Source organism: Papaver somniferum, chromosome 9 (genome assembly GCF_003573695.1).
Source record: "Papaver somniferum cultivar HN1 chromosome 9, ASM357369v1, whole genome shotgun sequence".
In the NCBI taxonomy this organism is placed as follows: Eukaryota; Viridiplantae; Streptophyta; class Magnoliopsida; order Ranunculales; family Papaveraceae; genus Papaver; species Papaver somniferum.
Window position 1 is genome coordinate 4556088 of NC_039366.1, and position 16387 is coordinate 4572474.

At 35.3% G+C, this 16387-nt stretch overlaps 2 protein-coding genes and 1 long non-coding RNA gene across 4 annotated transcripts; 1 reads left to right on the plus strand and 2 right to left on the minus strand.

Annotated features, from left to right (window-relative positions):
* Positions 1 to 4116: 4116 nt before the first annotated feature.
* LOC113311194 (receptor-like protein 36) lies at positions 4117 to 7134 on the plus strand. Its single transcript, XM_026560041.1, has one exon. The coding sequence runs from the start codon at positions 4117 to 4119 to the stop codon at positions 7132 to 7134; it is 3018 nt and encodes a 1005-aa protein (XP_026415826.1).
* Positions 7135 to 7954: 820 nt separating this feature from the next.
* On the minus strand, positions 7955 to 9732 carry LOC113313753. Its single transcript, XR_003342018.1, has 2 exons — positions 9450 to 9732; positions 7955 to 8375 (listed from the first exon to the last, which is right to left on the minus strand). It is a non-coding gene; the product is annotated as an uncharacterized LOC113313753 (long non-coding RNA).
* Positions 9733 to 13024: 3292 nt separating this feature from the next.
* LOC113308300 (receptor-like protein 9DC3) lies at positions 13025 to 16059 on the minus strand. Of its 2 annotated transcripts, none has more exons than XM_026556783.1 (2): positions 15711 to 16059; positions 13025 to 14111 (listed from the first exon to the last, which is right to left on the minus strand). In XM_026556783.1, exons 1-2 carry the CDS (start codon positions 16015 to 16017, stop codon positions 13114 to 13116), a joined length of 1305 nt encoding a protein of 434 aa, XP_026412568.1. In that variant the 5' UTR covers positions 16018 to 16059; the 3' UTR covers positions 13025 to 13113. The 2 variants fall into 2 exon arrangements, with proteins under 2 accessions (XP_026412568.1, XP_026412567.1); XM_026556782.1 differs by having other exon boundaries at positions 15696 to 16059.
* Between the last annotated feature and the right edge of the window lie 328 nt (positions 16060 to 16387).

Sequence of the window (16387 nt, forward strand, 5' to 3'; positions counted from 1 at the left end):
TGGCTTTCCTTAATCTATTCTCATGATTATTCTGACGTATAGCCTCCTCAAACTCTCTTTCTTCAGTTTGTTCTCTTCTTCTTCTACGTCTTTCTCGTTCAAATCTCACACGTTCGCGAACAGTGTTGTTTCTCTCTTCCTCTTGTTCGCGTGCATATTGATCCCTCAATATTTGTCTACCATGTAATATAATTCTCCCTTTTTCCGGATCATGTTCTCCATCATTATCTGATGCGTAACGAGTATGATGACGTTCGGTTGCATCTTGAAGTCTATTGTTCCTTTGATCTTCTTGTCTACGACGATGCTCATGTGGTTGCTCGTATCAGTCATTTATTCTGCGTCTCTCGTCGCGTTGATCTTGTAAATTATCATCTTCTTTCAAATTCTCATCAATATTATCTAATGTTTGCTCTCGCCTGACATCTCTTCGATTTGATCGACTTTGTCTTAATGAACTTCTGCTAGTTCTTGATCTTGATCGCGTAGCGCTTCTTGATCTTTGTTCGTGCAATCTGAGATTCTCTTCTCTTAAATCATCATTCTGTCGTATCAAATTCGTACGCTCTTCATCTTCTCTTTGTCGCTCTGCAATCAATCTTTGTCTAAGTTCTTCAAGTGTCATATTTTCTTCATTTCCTTCAATCCTTCCTTCATCACCAATTCTCTGTGTTTCATCTTCGGTAGAGTTCGTATGTGCAGTATGAATACTCACTCTATCATAATCAATATCATTATTCTGCTCTCGTGTACGCTGTAATCCGTTAGGAATATCATTTCTTTGATTTGTTATTTCTCCTTCCTCTAATTGCTCATGAATTTCTCCTTTTTTTCGTTCGGCAATTCTTTTACTTCTTCTGGCTGCCGCCGCTTTCTGAACAGTAGATCTAATTCTTACCATTTCCACTTTCTTGTATTATCAAATGAAAATATCAAATGTTGAAGGAAAAATTCTAGGTTTTTTAATTCTGGAAACTTGATTTTTAAACAGATTCACCAACAGGATATACCGCTCCAAGCTGTTTCTAGCGCCAAAATGTAGTTGCAGGAAATCCTACAACCACATCCCCTATGAATTTAGACAAGATTCTATGTAATCATAATAGAAATCTTTTATTATTTATTAAGTTCTATAATTGGTTACAAGATAATACAATGACTTTACTTGCTCTCCAAATAAACTTTCTCTCTCCTAGTTTCTTGTCTAACACATACTAAAGATCTCTCTCTAAATACACATATTCATTCCCCTTAGATAGGGTACTACATAGTGGATGACAACTAATAGATCCCCTATTTTCGGAATCACTATGCGTTACAATCGCTCATGTACATTCACTCAACTTCGCACACTTTACACCTTCGCATAGATCATCACACTTTACTTATGACTATGCTGACATCATTACATACGTCATCCTAATGTTAACATGTGCGATGATCTTCGCTTAAGGTAGATGACCTTTATTTCTCATACATAATGAATGTGCGATATTTTACTCCTACATAATTCTTGCTCCTTGCAGTTGTAACGATAAAGTTAAACCATTAAATGGTAGTTTATACTGGAGCAATCCTGCATATTCATTCATCAAACATAACCTTTATAAAATTGGATAAATAGAGTTGATTTATTTTTCAATTAGCCACGAATTTCCCCGATAAGCAATTATGGAATGCTAAAGTACCATTAAAGGTGTCTTTTATGGAGCACCCACTCTAGACTATCTCTAGAGGGCAGGTATGATTCAGGATGCAAATTGTCTTCTATGTGGTAACAGTACGAAGACTAATGAGCATTTATTCTTACAATATAAAACTGCTTTTGAGATTTGGTCTTACTTCTTAAATAGCTATGGTGTTTATTGGACTTTTGCGAGTAATGTTAGAAGCAAAAATGTAATTAAAAGAATCTGGTCACTCCTTTCTTTTGCTATTTGGTGGACTTCGTGGAGGGAGAGGAATGATAGGAACATCTCAAAAAGCATTAAGCAACTAATTGTAGCAATAAAATGTCTATTTTTAATTGGGGTCTGAACTCAGGTTTGTTTTAAGGTTTTAATTTATCGACTTTGATTTATAATTGGGGCTCAGTAGTGCACACACGTCCATGTAACTATGTTTTCTTTCTTTGTCACATCTTCTGTGACATAGAATCGTTTATAAAATTTGCCCTTTTGATGGCAAATAAATTAGCCATGAATTTAGTCTGTTGTAGTTAGATTGGTAGAATGTATTCATGAAAAACAACACTAATTATAGTCTGTTTTTGTATTCATTGTTGTAATTTTTGGTATTGGAGACTTAGTTGTAACCATATTCGTCGGTAGTCAACACCGTTTTTCACTAGACGGTCATGTATTGAAGTATCTTAATTTGGATCGGAAAATTAGAGCTAAAAAGTGTACGTAGTAATATATAAACACCGTCAGTGCCTCCTAGCAAAAAAAAAACAACAACTCATCTTTTCTCTTTTTAAGTTTCTTGTACACAATTATCCCTACAAAATCCATTAGATAATAAAAGCTAGGAGAGAATTGTCGCTTAGGCAATGCAGTGAGATTGCAAGCAGCCCTATGGACAGAGTGGATAGAAGTAAGAAGTGCTATTTGTGAGATCATGTTCACCAATGGGAACGATATTGGTGATAACATTTAGAGAATGTTAATAATGTTCTTGATTAGAGAAAGAGATAATAATCTCAATACAACAAGGAGAAGATACAGGGAAGTGTTCATATACTCTGCAAGAGTTGCAACACAACTAATGCAATACTGTAATTCCGTACTGGAGAATTGTTGATTCTGTTGTAGTTAAAATAGTTGAATGAATTTTTAAAAACACAAAATTGGTCAATTAACTCAATAACGATAATTCCTGGGTGAAAAAGACATGTAATCAATTTCATCCTACCCATTTTCAAATACTTTTTCTTATTTTTAATTTACATCAGGATGCATCCAGTTTCATCCTCGCTGCTTTTTAAGTTTAAGACATGATGAATTTTCAATTTCATTCTTATTATTTTTTTGATGTCCATTTCACCCATACTAATTTTTACTCGTCCATTAAAACCATGTTTTAAAAATATTTGGATAAATGACCCATTTTTCGTTTTTAAAATCCAATGTATTGAAATACTTTCTAATACTCTGCAAGGGTAAAAGTTAAGCATTTGTTTATCTGTTGGGTTAACTTAGAAAATCCATTGAACTTTCGGTGCCTGACTGACTGCTGCTTGAGTCGGGCAGGCCCCACTGTCAGCACTGCCCCAGCCAACCTCACAATGAGAGCGTTTACAGCTGGGATAGTAGGCCTTGTCCAAATCTAGGACATGAGATGACACAATCTTAATGGTTGAGAGGGGAATAATTTTAATATCGGGATTAATAACGGGGTGAAGAGGGGAATGATTAAAGGTCCAGATTTATTGTCCCATATCTGGACAATAAGAGTTGTCCCATATTTAGAGTTTTCCCCTCACAATTCTTCTTCCTTGATGTTTTGCCAGAAGATCCTCACAAGGATCGACTTAAACCTCCCTCGTAGAAGGTGATAGGAAGTCCACTAATCTTGCTGGTGACTCCGGTATTGCACCTGATGTCAAGATAGAGCTAATATTCATTTTTAGTCAAGTCAAGTCAAGTCGATGAATTAAATTTTTTAATGGAGTAACTTTTTTGACTGGAACGCCTGGAAATCACATCAAACCAGTTCCTGTTTTGCATTCTGACTTTCAACTACAAATAATATGAACAAGAATTTTTACAAATTGTTGATTCTGACTTCCAATGAATTTTTTATGCATTTTGATTGAATTTTTCCAATTTTTTCTTACCTAATGTGATATTTCCCTAGACTATGCACGGTTTATATCGTCGTATCACCTTGTTTGTTAAACATGCGAATTTTAGTAATCCTCCGGAAAGTGACTTGTCTGATGTCACAACCAAGAAAATGCAATGGATTTCTTAATCCTGGTCCTACAAGCCAAGAAAAAAGCTCAAGTTAAATTTATAAATGGTACTCTATACTTTGAGTCATTCTGCATATTATTTCATCAAACAAAAGATCATTAAAATCAATCAATAGAGTTGATTCATTTTTCAGTTAGCCATGAATTCATTCAGTAAGACTACTCAAATAACATCATTTTCAGGTCATCATATTCATATCTTGTTCGTTTTATTGATCATCAGCATCACTCTTTGCCCTATATCATCTAATGGATGCCATGAAGATGAGAGACGGGCTCTGCTAAGTTTTAAATCTTCTCTGGAAGATCCCTCACAGCGCTTGTCTTCGTGGCAAGAAGGCGTCCAGCATCAAAACTGCTGTGATTGGCACGGAATTGGTTGTTTAAGTGAGTCTTTTCATGTAATATCCATTGACCTCCGAAATGCAGACTTGGAAAGTTTTCAATTCGAGAATGTTCATAGTTTAAATCCTCAGACGCCACCAAGTACTGCACTTAGAGGTAAGTTATCTCCTTACCTGTTCAACGTTACTAACTTGGAGTATTTAGATCTCGGCTTCAATGATTTCGAGGGATCAGAAATCACACATCAGTTTTCTTATCTAACGAAACTCAAGCATCTTGATCTCTCTTTTTCTAACTTTTCATCGTCGATTTCGACGCAATGCAGCAACTTAACATTTCTGCAACACCTCGACCTATCATGCCATTGGTCTACTGTAATAGGTATTTGGTCTACAACTATTTACACTGCCCCATGCTTAAAATTATCATCTACAAAATGGATTAGAGGTTTAGTAAATATCCAAGCGCTAAGGTTGAGTGGTATTGATCTATTTGAAGCCACTTCAAAAGATAATTTTGCAGAACATATTTCGTATCTGTGGAAACTTAGGGATCTTGACATATCTGCTTGCAATATATCTGGCCCAGTTTTCCCAATTCACGAGTTTCATAATCTTTCCCACCTATCTACTCTCAAAATGAATGACAACAATTATTTGAATTCCGGGATCCCATTACAACTGGCTAATTTAACTTCCCTTTTCAATCTTGAGTTATCTAAATGTGATCTGCATGGTTCAATTCCCTATCTTCCCCAGCTTAAAGAGCTTGATGTGAGTCTTAATTATAATCTTCATCCTGATCTAATGAGGATGTTTGAATATCGTTGGCCTAAACTGCAGAAACTTCAGATATCCTACACTAATGCAACTGGATCAATTTCAAACGCACCACTATTAGTGTTTGTTTCTGCCAGAGAGTGTTCAATTCAAGGATCTTTACCTTCTTCAATCTATAATCTTTCGCATTTGCAGTATCTAGACTTCTCTGGGAACCACATTACAGATCCTATCCAATCTTCAATTTCCAATCTAAAATACCTACACTATCTCAATTTGAATTTAAATAATTTCCAAGGACCTATACCAAATTCAATTTGCGAAATTATTTCTCTTCGTAAACTTAATTTAGGGAATAATAATATTACAGGAACCATACCAAGTTGCATCACAAACCTACGAAATCTTGATTTCTTCGATGTTTTCGGAAATTCAATGCAAGGAACGGTTTCATTGATATCTTTGATCAATAAACTGAATCTAACTCACCTTGACCTGGGTCTAAACAATGTGACGGTAGTTATAGATCAACATCTATATCCATCTAAATTCATACTAGAGGATTTAAGGTTGTTTTCATGCAATGTGAAAGGATTTATTCCTACTTTCATTTGTAATTTCGCACACATGAAGTATTTGGATTTGTCTGACAATAACCTCACCGGAGCAATTCCTTCTTGCGTCTACAAACTTAAAAAACTTAATAACTTAAATTTGTCCAAGAATAGACTCCGTGGTCCTCTGCCCCTTCTACCTCAAGGTGTCGAGTATCTTGATTTATCATACAACAAACTTGATGGTGAAATATCAATAGAAATTGGGGAAAGGTTATTAAGTACTTCCGAGGTTAGTCTAAATGATAACAAACTTTCAGGCTTCATTCCTTCTTCGATTTGTTCGCAAAAACACATTAATTTGGGATACATTGACCTCTCCCGCAACAAACTATCAGGCAATATACCTTCTAGTATAGGGTACTGCACAAATCTTACTTATCTAAATCTGGGAAACAACAATCTCTCTGGAAATGTTCCAAATGAGCTTCAAAACACAAATATGGAATACCTTGCATTAAATGACAACAATCTTGATGGAACATTTCCTATATGCATCCTAGAATTTTCGTCTTTGCAAGGCCTGAACATAGGAAATAACAAGTTTGAAGGCATTATACCCACCGGTCTTGGTTCACTGAGTGACCTTGCAATTCTCTTTCTAAGGTCAAACAAATTCAATGGGTCCATTCCTGAAGAGATTACCCATCTGCAACAACTTCAAATACTAGACTTGTCATTAAACAATTTCTCTGGTCCAATTCCTACAAAACTAGGGAACTTGACGAGGTTAACAAGTCGATTTTCCGCTGGCATACATGTGTTTGTGGATGGTGTACAATATGACTTGGTTATCAAAGGAAGCACATCCCAATTTGAGCAGCGGGAAGTCTATAGTACAGGAATCGATCTATCATGTAACATTCTTGAAGGGAACATTCCAAAAGAGATTGGGTTATTACAAGGACTTGCTATGCTTAATTTATCTCATAATCTTTTCTCGAGCAATATACCGGCTAGTATCGGAAATATGTCTAGTTTACAGTCTTTGGATTTAAGTTCCAATAGATTGTCTGGACGTATCCCACAAAATTTGACATCAATTGATCCCCTTGGGTTCCTAAATTTATCTCATAATAATTTGAGCGGCAGGATTCCAAGAGGAAGCCACTTTGATACCTTGAGCTTGGATGGTTTTGCTTTTGCCGGGAATGAGTTATTGTGTGGATTTCCTTTGGAGAACGTTTGCGACAGGGATCACTTTATTGATACCGGTGATTCCAGCAAAGTTGATGAAGACGATCAAGAGGATGGAAAAGAAAAGTTTAAGTTGTTTGCTATTGTTTCCTTTGGGTTTGGTGTTGGATTTTGCGGTTTGTTTTGTGTTTTGCTTGTAAAGAAACAGAAATGGTGGTTTCCTTACTGGAAATTTGTTGATTCTGTTGCAGTTAGAATAGTAGCATGTATTCGCCAAAATTGATATTAATGAGATGTTTTTGTTTTCTATAATGATGCAAAAGATTACTATAATTAGTGTATTATGAAGTAAAGAGGAACTTGACTAACGCTAATTTTACAGTTCAAACTAACATCAATACCGTAACAACTGATATATTTTCTAAAATGTCTTGGTTTTCCAAATTGATGCGAAAGATTACTATAAGTATCGTATTGTGATGTAAATAGGAACTTGACTAAATTTAGACTTGTCTAAACAGTTCAAACTTACATTGTTTTCACAGTTTTCAATATCATTACCTAAATCAATAACAACTGATTATTCAAGTTCACTATTATTTCAAACAAATCAAACCATAATTTATAATCCATAAACAACAAAAATTTAACTGATAAGAACCTTCATGCTACGGGTTTGCAAATAAAAGATGAAGGTTTACCTCTTGAAGATTTGTTTCAAGGAAAAGCAGTATTACAGCAGCAGCCTTCAGAGTGATGCTTGCTTAGGTGTTAATAAGCAATTTAATCCCTGTCAAGCATTTTATCAAACAGTTAGGATTTTAGGTCTTACTGCAATGAATAATTTTGTTGACGGTGTAAACCACTTGAAATAATCTTTGTAGGGTAGAGGGATTTAACCGATTAAGAACTATAGAGTAGAGAGTACTGACCATATATATTATATGATTCCCGATATAGCCACGTGCCAAAACTTGCAATGAATAACCTAGTGATGATCGATTGACTGAATCAGTTGTTTTTTTCAAATGCGTTTCCAGTTAGTAGTGTCTTCGGACAATCCCAAGTCAATGTAACAAGGTGTAACAAAAGAATGTTCTGTATTTGAAATTAGAATGTAGGCTGGAATTGAAAGAGGAACAAAGATTGTTTTAATATAAAACATCGTCTTAAACTTTTAAATTTAGTAGTGTATATGCCCTCAAATGTTTACATATAAAGAACTAACAGAGTAGTGCTAGTGTTTTCCCACATTCACACTAGTTGCAGTTGTCTTAGGCTTGCCTTGTTTCCCTTTTGGCTTGCTAGCAGCTCTTTCTAACAGTTGCAGATGATGAAGTAGCAGCCTTTGGAGTTATTGTTTTGCAAGCCACACTTTCCCTGCTCCTCCTGATATTGGTTCATGTGGATATCTTTTCTGGTGTTGATGTAGTAGTAGCAAAAGAACTTCCATTCACAATCAAATCTAGTTTTCTTCCTCTTGGGGTCTAATCTCTCCACCTTTGCACCATTAGTTGTATGCTTCTTGTAGGAGTTAAATATCACACACGTTGGTAATCAAGCGAGGTAAAGAGTATAACTTAAGCGAACAACATCGCACACAACAAAGTTGAAATGACGCAACAGATGATGTCAGCAAAGTCCGAGTAAAGTGTGAAGAACTGTCCGAGGAGGTACGCTATGCGAATATGAGCGATGTGTCGCATAGTGATCCCGAAAATAATGAGTTTCTTAGCTGTCATCCACTATGTAAAATTCTATATAAAGGGGAGAGGTCATTGTTTCTAGGAGGATTCTAAGTCTTGATCAAAAAAATAGGGAGAGAAAAAGAGAAAGTGAATCTAAGTTTCATGTAGAATTGTTATAATACTTGAATCTATTTTGTAAACATTCCCAATATTCAATTAATAAGACAAGAGTTCATAATGATCACCTAGAACTTAAATCATTTTTAGTGTGGTGTAGTTGTAAGATTTATTACAACTGTTATAGGACAAACAATTTCAGATTCAAGTATAACTGTTACATATTTTTACAAGTAAACTTGATGCTAGTTTTTCTTATGTTAATCAAAAGCGAACATGCAGATCCCATAGAAAAAAAGAGATTATTAACTATAGACCTTGGGAAGAACATGGCAGTAGGAAAAATGTAACAAGACCATTCCCACTGCGCAGACAGAACCAAAATAGTGACACCTTTGAAGTAAAAGAAAATTAAAATAACATCTGACAGTAAATAAACTAAAGGATGCTTCCTTCCCTCTACTTGTGCATTGACTGATTGACATCCTGTTTTTATCCTATCGATCACGCAGTAGCTTAAATTATTGGAGACAAATAGCATTATGCCTTATGCTAGCTATTCCAATAGCTTTTGTTTATCATCTCATCGGCCTAATTAACAACTAATCAAAAATAACAATAACTAACAGTAATACATGTTATTTAACCCATGAAATTCATGTTTAAACGACGATTATCAAGACCGTAAAATCAATTTTACGAAAGCTCTAAATTCAAAGTTGCGATTAAACGAAAATTAAACAACTTAGATGTGAAATAAAACGAAAAATGGAACTGGGTTCGAAGAAATTACTCGTTTTGAATCACTGCAATCTTAATTTGAGAACCTTTCGCAACTTTTATGATGAAAAAAATCCAACATCTCTGAGATTCGAGTTCTTCTTCCTTCAACAATACGTGATCATCTCTAGAAACACATAAACAAACTCGATCTGGCACTATTTCACTCGATCTACCTCTTTCTTTCTCTTCGTCTCTCGATTCTCTCTGCCAATATTTTCTCCCTTTCAAATTTAGTTTCTTTCGATTTTCTCTTCTCTACAAAGAAGATGATATGAATAAGGGCAAAAATGTAACTTTGATGCACGGAAAAGTCCACACAGGTGGGACGTTAGCTATTTAACCGTTTTTTTCTCCTTCCAGGATAGATATCTTAATTATTTCTGTTATGGGATAGATCTCCAAACAAATTAGTGAAAATGAGACATATTCCCAATTTTTCCTATAAATTATGATTAAAATTTTACTCAAAAAAGAATTAGTGATTAACTTCACTATAAAGAGAAGATGAAAAGTGATTAAAAATGAATAATCACTGGAAATAAGGTTAAAACAGAGAATTATTCAGTCTACCGATCCGAGAGAAAAAAGTTTGAGTTTATTTATTACAATATATGATCTAGGTGAGGATTAAGAATTGAAGATCAAAGAAAAATAGGTTTTTCTCAGTTGAGGATTTTTTAGACTTAGCGAAAACCTGATTTTGTTAAGGGCAGCAGGCCAGCAGCAAAGTAATATTTCGCTTAGCAATCTGTATGGAAAAACTCCAATATACTTTCTAGAGAATCAACTAGACAGTCAGACTCAATCTAGATAAAAAGTATATCAAAGAGTTTATATCTCAATCTCTCGATTTGATATATACTCAAGCAAATAGAAACTTGCGAGTCTTTATCAAATACTAGAGAGATAACTTGAATGGTACCAAAGACCAATATCCAAGTGTCAATCAATTTAAATTAACAACCAAAAGGTCGGATATTCTAATTGATTGAACAACGCACAACCTGTGATATTTCAATTATATAAGAAAATATAATGCGGAAAAGAAATAACACAGACACCAGAATTTTGTTAATGAGGAAACCGCAAATGCAGAAAAACCCCGGGACCTAGTCCAGATTGAACACACACTGTATTAAGCCGCTACAGATACTAAACTACTCCAAATTAACTTCAGTCCGGACTGTAGTTGAACCCCAATCAATCTCACACTGATCCAAGGTACAGTTATGCTTCTACGCCTCTGATCCCAGCAGGATGCTACGTACTTGATTCCCTTAGCTGATCTCACCCACAACTAAGAGTTGCTATGACCCAAACTCGAAGACTTTAATAAACAAATCTGTATCACACAGAAAAGTCTACGATAATAGATAAATCCATCTCCCACGAATATACCTGCGAATTTTGTTCCGTCTTTTGATAAATCAAGGTGAACAGAAACCAATCAATAATACCAAACTTATATTCCCGAAGAACAACTTAGTATTATCAATCACCTCACAATAATCCTAATCGACGCAGCAAAAAAAGATATTGCGGAATCACAAACGATGAGACGAAGTTTGTTTGTGATTACTTTTCTATCTTGCCTATCGGAGATACAAAATCTCAAGTCAATTATTTCGATTGTACTCGTACGATAGAAGATGCAAGATCAGATCACACAACTACAAGAAAAGCAATACAGTCCAAAGAAAAATAGATTTTTCTCAATTGAGGATTTTTTAGATTTAGCGAAAACCTGATTTTGTTAAGGGCAGCATGCCAGTAGCAAAGCAATATTAAGCTTGGAGGAAAAATTAGGCTTGGAAGCCCAATGGGGAGGGGTAGCAAGTGCACGCACCCTTCCTTTACATTGGATCCGCCCACTTGAACCTTCTTGGTGGATCAAGTACTAAAGAGAATATGTGATAGATGCAGGCTACCCATGCTTAGTATTGACTGTATAATTTTTTTTTCCAATTGTGTTTCAATCAACTCAGCAAATATGTTCATCAGCAGTACAGTAGATTTTGTAAAAGTTGTTTTCCTAAATACAGTATGTTATAATTTTGGACTGTATTGCTGACGATGTGAAGTTTCCTGAAGTCCTTGCATTGAGAAAAAGAGCTAAACTAGTACCTAATTTTCAAAGTCTATCTGACAGCACTAGTACTAGTCAATCAATGAAACATCATCCGAGTTTCTTACTCCCTTTTTCTAATCCAACAAGTGTGGATTTCGATTGGTTCCAAATCATCTAAAACTCTAATTAAAATAATACACTTAAATCATAAGGTTTTAGTTAATGAATCTCAGATGCGCTAATTACTAGCTATATATGAACAAACTAGTAATGAGGAATATATATGTGACCAACTTTGAAATGATATAAATTGAAAATAGACGTGTTCTACCCAGCTGATGAATTAAACCCACGTTGTGCACAACTACACATATAACTGGTCCACTCTATTCATAAGTGTACTTGAATAGATGGACGGTAATGCGATGCAAATGTTGTCAAGTTGGGACATACGAGAAAGAAAAAGTACTCACCGAGTCAAGTCTATGGACAATAATTTTGCCGATGTCCTTGTGTAGGAGTTCTTAGAGTTAATGAACCGCCAAGATTTGGAATAAAAAGGCATTTAAGTATTTAACTGATATTTCTCTGTTATACAGTCAATAGTTTGTGTAGGAGTTCTTACATTACTACTGACCAGTATTAGAGGCTAAAAAGGATTTAAGTATTTAACTGATATTTCCCTGTTATACTGTTCTTTTTTTTTTTTTTTTTTTTTTTTTTTTTTTTTTTTTTTTTTTTTTTTTTTTTTTTTTTTTTTTTTTTTTTTTTTTTTTTCGAACAGGCAATTTCTGCGGAGAGGCAAATTTTAAAGCATTGGGTCTCCCTTCAAAACCAGAAGCAACTCGTGAGCCAACAAAAGATTTCAAGACTCTGTACCAGTTTCGGAGAATTCCTTTCATGGTTCTAGATTTGAAGTTTCTTGCAATCTGTAATGCCACTGGTAAGAGAAAACCAATGAGACCACTGCTAACGGTTTGTGTAGTGTATTTCACATCTGGTTATGTTTGGGTTCCGTCTACAGGGTTGCTGGCTTAACATGGCTAGTATTAGTATGGATCAAGCATAAAACGCATGAAGTATTCATTTCAGATATCACGAAGAAAACGATGGGGATGGCATCTAGCTAATTCCCCGGCCTCTGCCAGATTGGAGTCAAGCACATTACTGAGAAATCACTCTCTATTTGATTGTAGCCATTCAGTCCAGCAGATTCCTCAAAACTCATTTGATTTGGAAGGAACTTTGCATATCAGCATTTACTTCACAAGAGTGTATAACTATACTGGGCTAAGCCTGCCATCATCATTCAGACTTGGTAACCCTCATTGATATACACTGATATATGACTAGCGTCTAAGGACCAAGATTCTAATATCTTTCTCCAAACTAGAAAATTGCAGGGTGCCTTAATTAGCATAAACTAGTGAACATGTTTAAAATATGTTGCCGTGAAAATTTAACCATCCAGCTCTTTTCACCTGACAGCCCAAACAGAAAACACCAACATGAAACCAAAATAAGACCGGCTAATTTTATTACTGCAGTTGAATACACAAGTCTCTCCAATACTAGAAATTATAATAAAGAAAACAAAAACAGTTTATCACTGTTGTTTTCTGTGAAAACATTCTACTATTCTAACTGCAATAGAATCAAGGCTTTTCCAGTATGGAAACCACCATTTTTGTTTCTTTAGAAGCATAACAAGGAACAAACCCCAAAATCCAACTACAAACCCCACGGAAACAATAGCATACAACATAAACTTTTCCTTTCCATCCTCTTGATCGTCTTCATCAACATTACTTGAAGGACCAGTATCACTTGTGTCAATAAAATGATCCCCATCGCAAACTTTCACCAAAGGAAATCCGCACAGTAAATCATTCCCGGCAAAAGCTGAACCATCCAAACTCAACGTATCAAAGTGGTTTCCTCTTGGAATCCTGTCGCTCAAATTATTATGAGATAAATTAAGAAATGCAAGACGGTCGATTGATGTCAAATTTTGGGGGATACGACCAGACAATCTATTGGAACTTAAATCCAAAGACTGTAAACTAGACATATTTCCGAAACTAGCTGGGATATTGCTCGAGAAAACATTATGAGACAGATTAAGCATAGCAAGTCCTTTTAGTAAGCCTATCTCTTCTGGAATGTTTCCATCAAGAATGTTACATGATAGATCAATTCCTGAATTATAGATAAACATCTGGTCCAATTGGGCAGTGGTGCCTTTGATATTCAACTGATATTGTACGCTAAACATACCCGTCGTTTGAGCAAGTGTACCTGTTAGACTCGTCAAGTTTCCCAGATTAAATGGAATTGGACCCGAGAAATAGTTGACTGATAAGTCTAGTATTTGAAGTTGTCGCATATTCATAAGGATCTCTTCAGAAATGGACCCATTAAATTTGTTTGACCTTAAAGAAAGAATCTTGAGGAATCCGAGTGAACCAAGACCAGTGGGTAGAATACCTTCAAAGTTGTTATTGCCCAAGTTTAGAACACTTAAATAGTTCATTGATAGGATGAACGTAGGAAATGCACCATCGAGATTGTTGTCGTTTAATGCAAGGTATTCCAGTTCGTACCCTATACCAATAGGTAAAGTTCCAGTGAGATTGTTGTTTCCTAGGTTTAGATAGATCAGGAAAATGCAGTCACCCATAGTAGAAGGTATAATCCCAGAAAGTTTGTTGCTGGAGAGGTTAATGTATTGCGTTTTAGCAGATGACATTCCAGGTTTATGCACACATAATGAAGAAGGAATTGAACCTGAAAGTTGATTGTGAGATAGACTAAGGATGGATGGAATAGTTAGTCTTTCTCCATTTTCTATTGAGATTTTACCATTAAGTTTATTTTGTGATATATCAAAAAGATGATCGACAACAGGTAAAAGAGGTAGTAGACCATGAAGTCTGTTTTTAGACAAATCTAAGATTCTGAGTTTTTTGAGATTGGAGATGCAAGGGGGGATCACTCCAGTAAGGTAATTATCAGACAAATCAAAAATCTCCAAATGGGTAAAGTTACAAAAGGAATTAGGGATGAACCCTTCCATATTGCATGATTGCAAGTCTAAATGCTCTAGTTTGAATTTCGATGGATGTATGTGTTGATCTATAACTACGGATAAGTTGTTTGCACGCAGGTACAATCGATTTAGGTCCAGTTCGTTGATCAAAGAGATCAAAGAAACTGTTCCTCCAATTGAATTTTGGGAAACATCAAGGAAACTAAGATTTCTGAGCTTTGTGATGCAACTTGGTATGGTTCCAGTTATCATGTTAGACCCTAAATGAAGGTGTTGAAGAGGTAAAATCTCGCAAATTGATTTTGGTATGGGTCCTTGGATGTTATTGGAAGACAAATCGAGATAGTTTAGGTATTTTAGATTGGAGATTGAAGAAGGTAAGGATCCTTGAATTGAACACTGTTCGGCTTTAAGAGATACTAATAACGGTGCATTTGCAATTGAACTTGGAATTGAATGTCCAGTTGCATTAGTTTGTGATATCTCAAGTTTTTGTAGTTCAGGCCATGGTTGTTCAAACATCCTAGTTAGGTCAAGACTAAGATTTCTATTAACACGCACATTAAGCTCTTTAAGCTGAGGAAGGTAAGGAATTGGACCTTTTAGATTACACCCATCCAACTCAAGAATTGAAAGCGAAGTTAAATTAACGAGTTGTAAAGGGATTGAAGAATTTAATTGATAATTGTGGTTCATTTTTAGAGAGGATAGACGGGAAAGATTTTGAAAGTGATGGATTGGGAAAGCTGAGCCTTGTATATTGCAACTGGAGATATCGAGTTCCCTAAGTTTCCAAAGATATGAAATGTGTTTGGAAAAGTTTAATGTTGAAGATGTGGCTTTAAATAGATCCACCATACCACTCAACTTAAGTACCTGGAGATTTACTAACTCTCTAATCCATATTGTAGATGGTGATTCTAAGCAATAGGTGCAAGATAAATCTAGGTACTCTAGAAATGATAGGTTACTGAACTGTGACGAAATTGACCCAGAAAAGACGGCAAAGGAGAGATCAAGATGGGTGAGTTTAGTTAGATCAGAAAACTGAAATGTGAGTTTTGATTCTTGAAAGTCATTGAAGGCAACATCAAGATACTCCAGATGCGTAATATTAGAAAGAGAAGGAGATAATTTACCTCGCAGTGCAGTACCTGGTGGTGAACCGAAGTTAGTGAGATCATTGGCATAATCTTCAAGCTCGGTGTTTCGAAGGTCAATGGATATAACATGAAGAGACTCATCTGAACATTTAATACCATGCCAATTGCAGCAGTTTCGGTGTTCGAAGCTTGCTTGCCATGTGGATAAGCGATTAGCTGGATCATCCAAAGATGACTTAAAGTTTAGCAGAGCCATTCTTTCCTCTTCATGACATGCATGAGAGGATAATGGGCATTCAGTGATAATGCTGATCAATATAATGAGCGATAAATATAGAAGAATTAGAAATGATGTCATTTGAGTATTCTCTGGAAAAGAAAAATAACAACTCTCTGTTGATTTTATGAAACTCCTGTTTTGATGAATGAATTTGCAGAATGGATTCCAACTATTTATACATTTAGCTACATCATTAATCCCTTAAGAACTCAAAACAATTATGAGAGTGGGCTTAATTTGGAAATTATTGATTTTGCTGTTATTCTTTGCCTATTGGACCAAGATTAAGAAACTCATTGCATCACTGTCCGTTCATAAAAGTATTGGAGACTGGTGACAATTTGACATAATAATTCTTTGACCATGTTAAAGAAATAATCAAAAAGAGCATATACAGTAAAATTTCAGGAGTTGTTCCTGGATATGTTCCTCTTTTAATATTCGGGTA

What these genes read in the sequence shown, in the direction of transcription:
- LOC113311194 (XM_026560041.1), top strand. Translation starts at nt 4,117, where the DNA reads ATGAATTCATTCAGTAAGACTACTCAAATAACATCATTTTCAGGTCAT.
- LOC113308300 (XM_026556782.1), bottom strand. Translation starts at nt 16,017, where the DNA reads ATGACATCATTTCTAATTCTTCTATATTTATCGCTCATTATATTGATC. An exon ending in ACCAGGTACTGCACTGCGAG is followed by an intron (nt 14,112 to 15,695) that starts GTAAATTATCTC and finishes CTATTGGTATAG; the next exon opens with GGTACGAACTGGAATACCTT.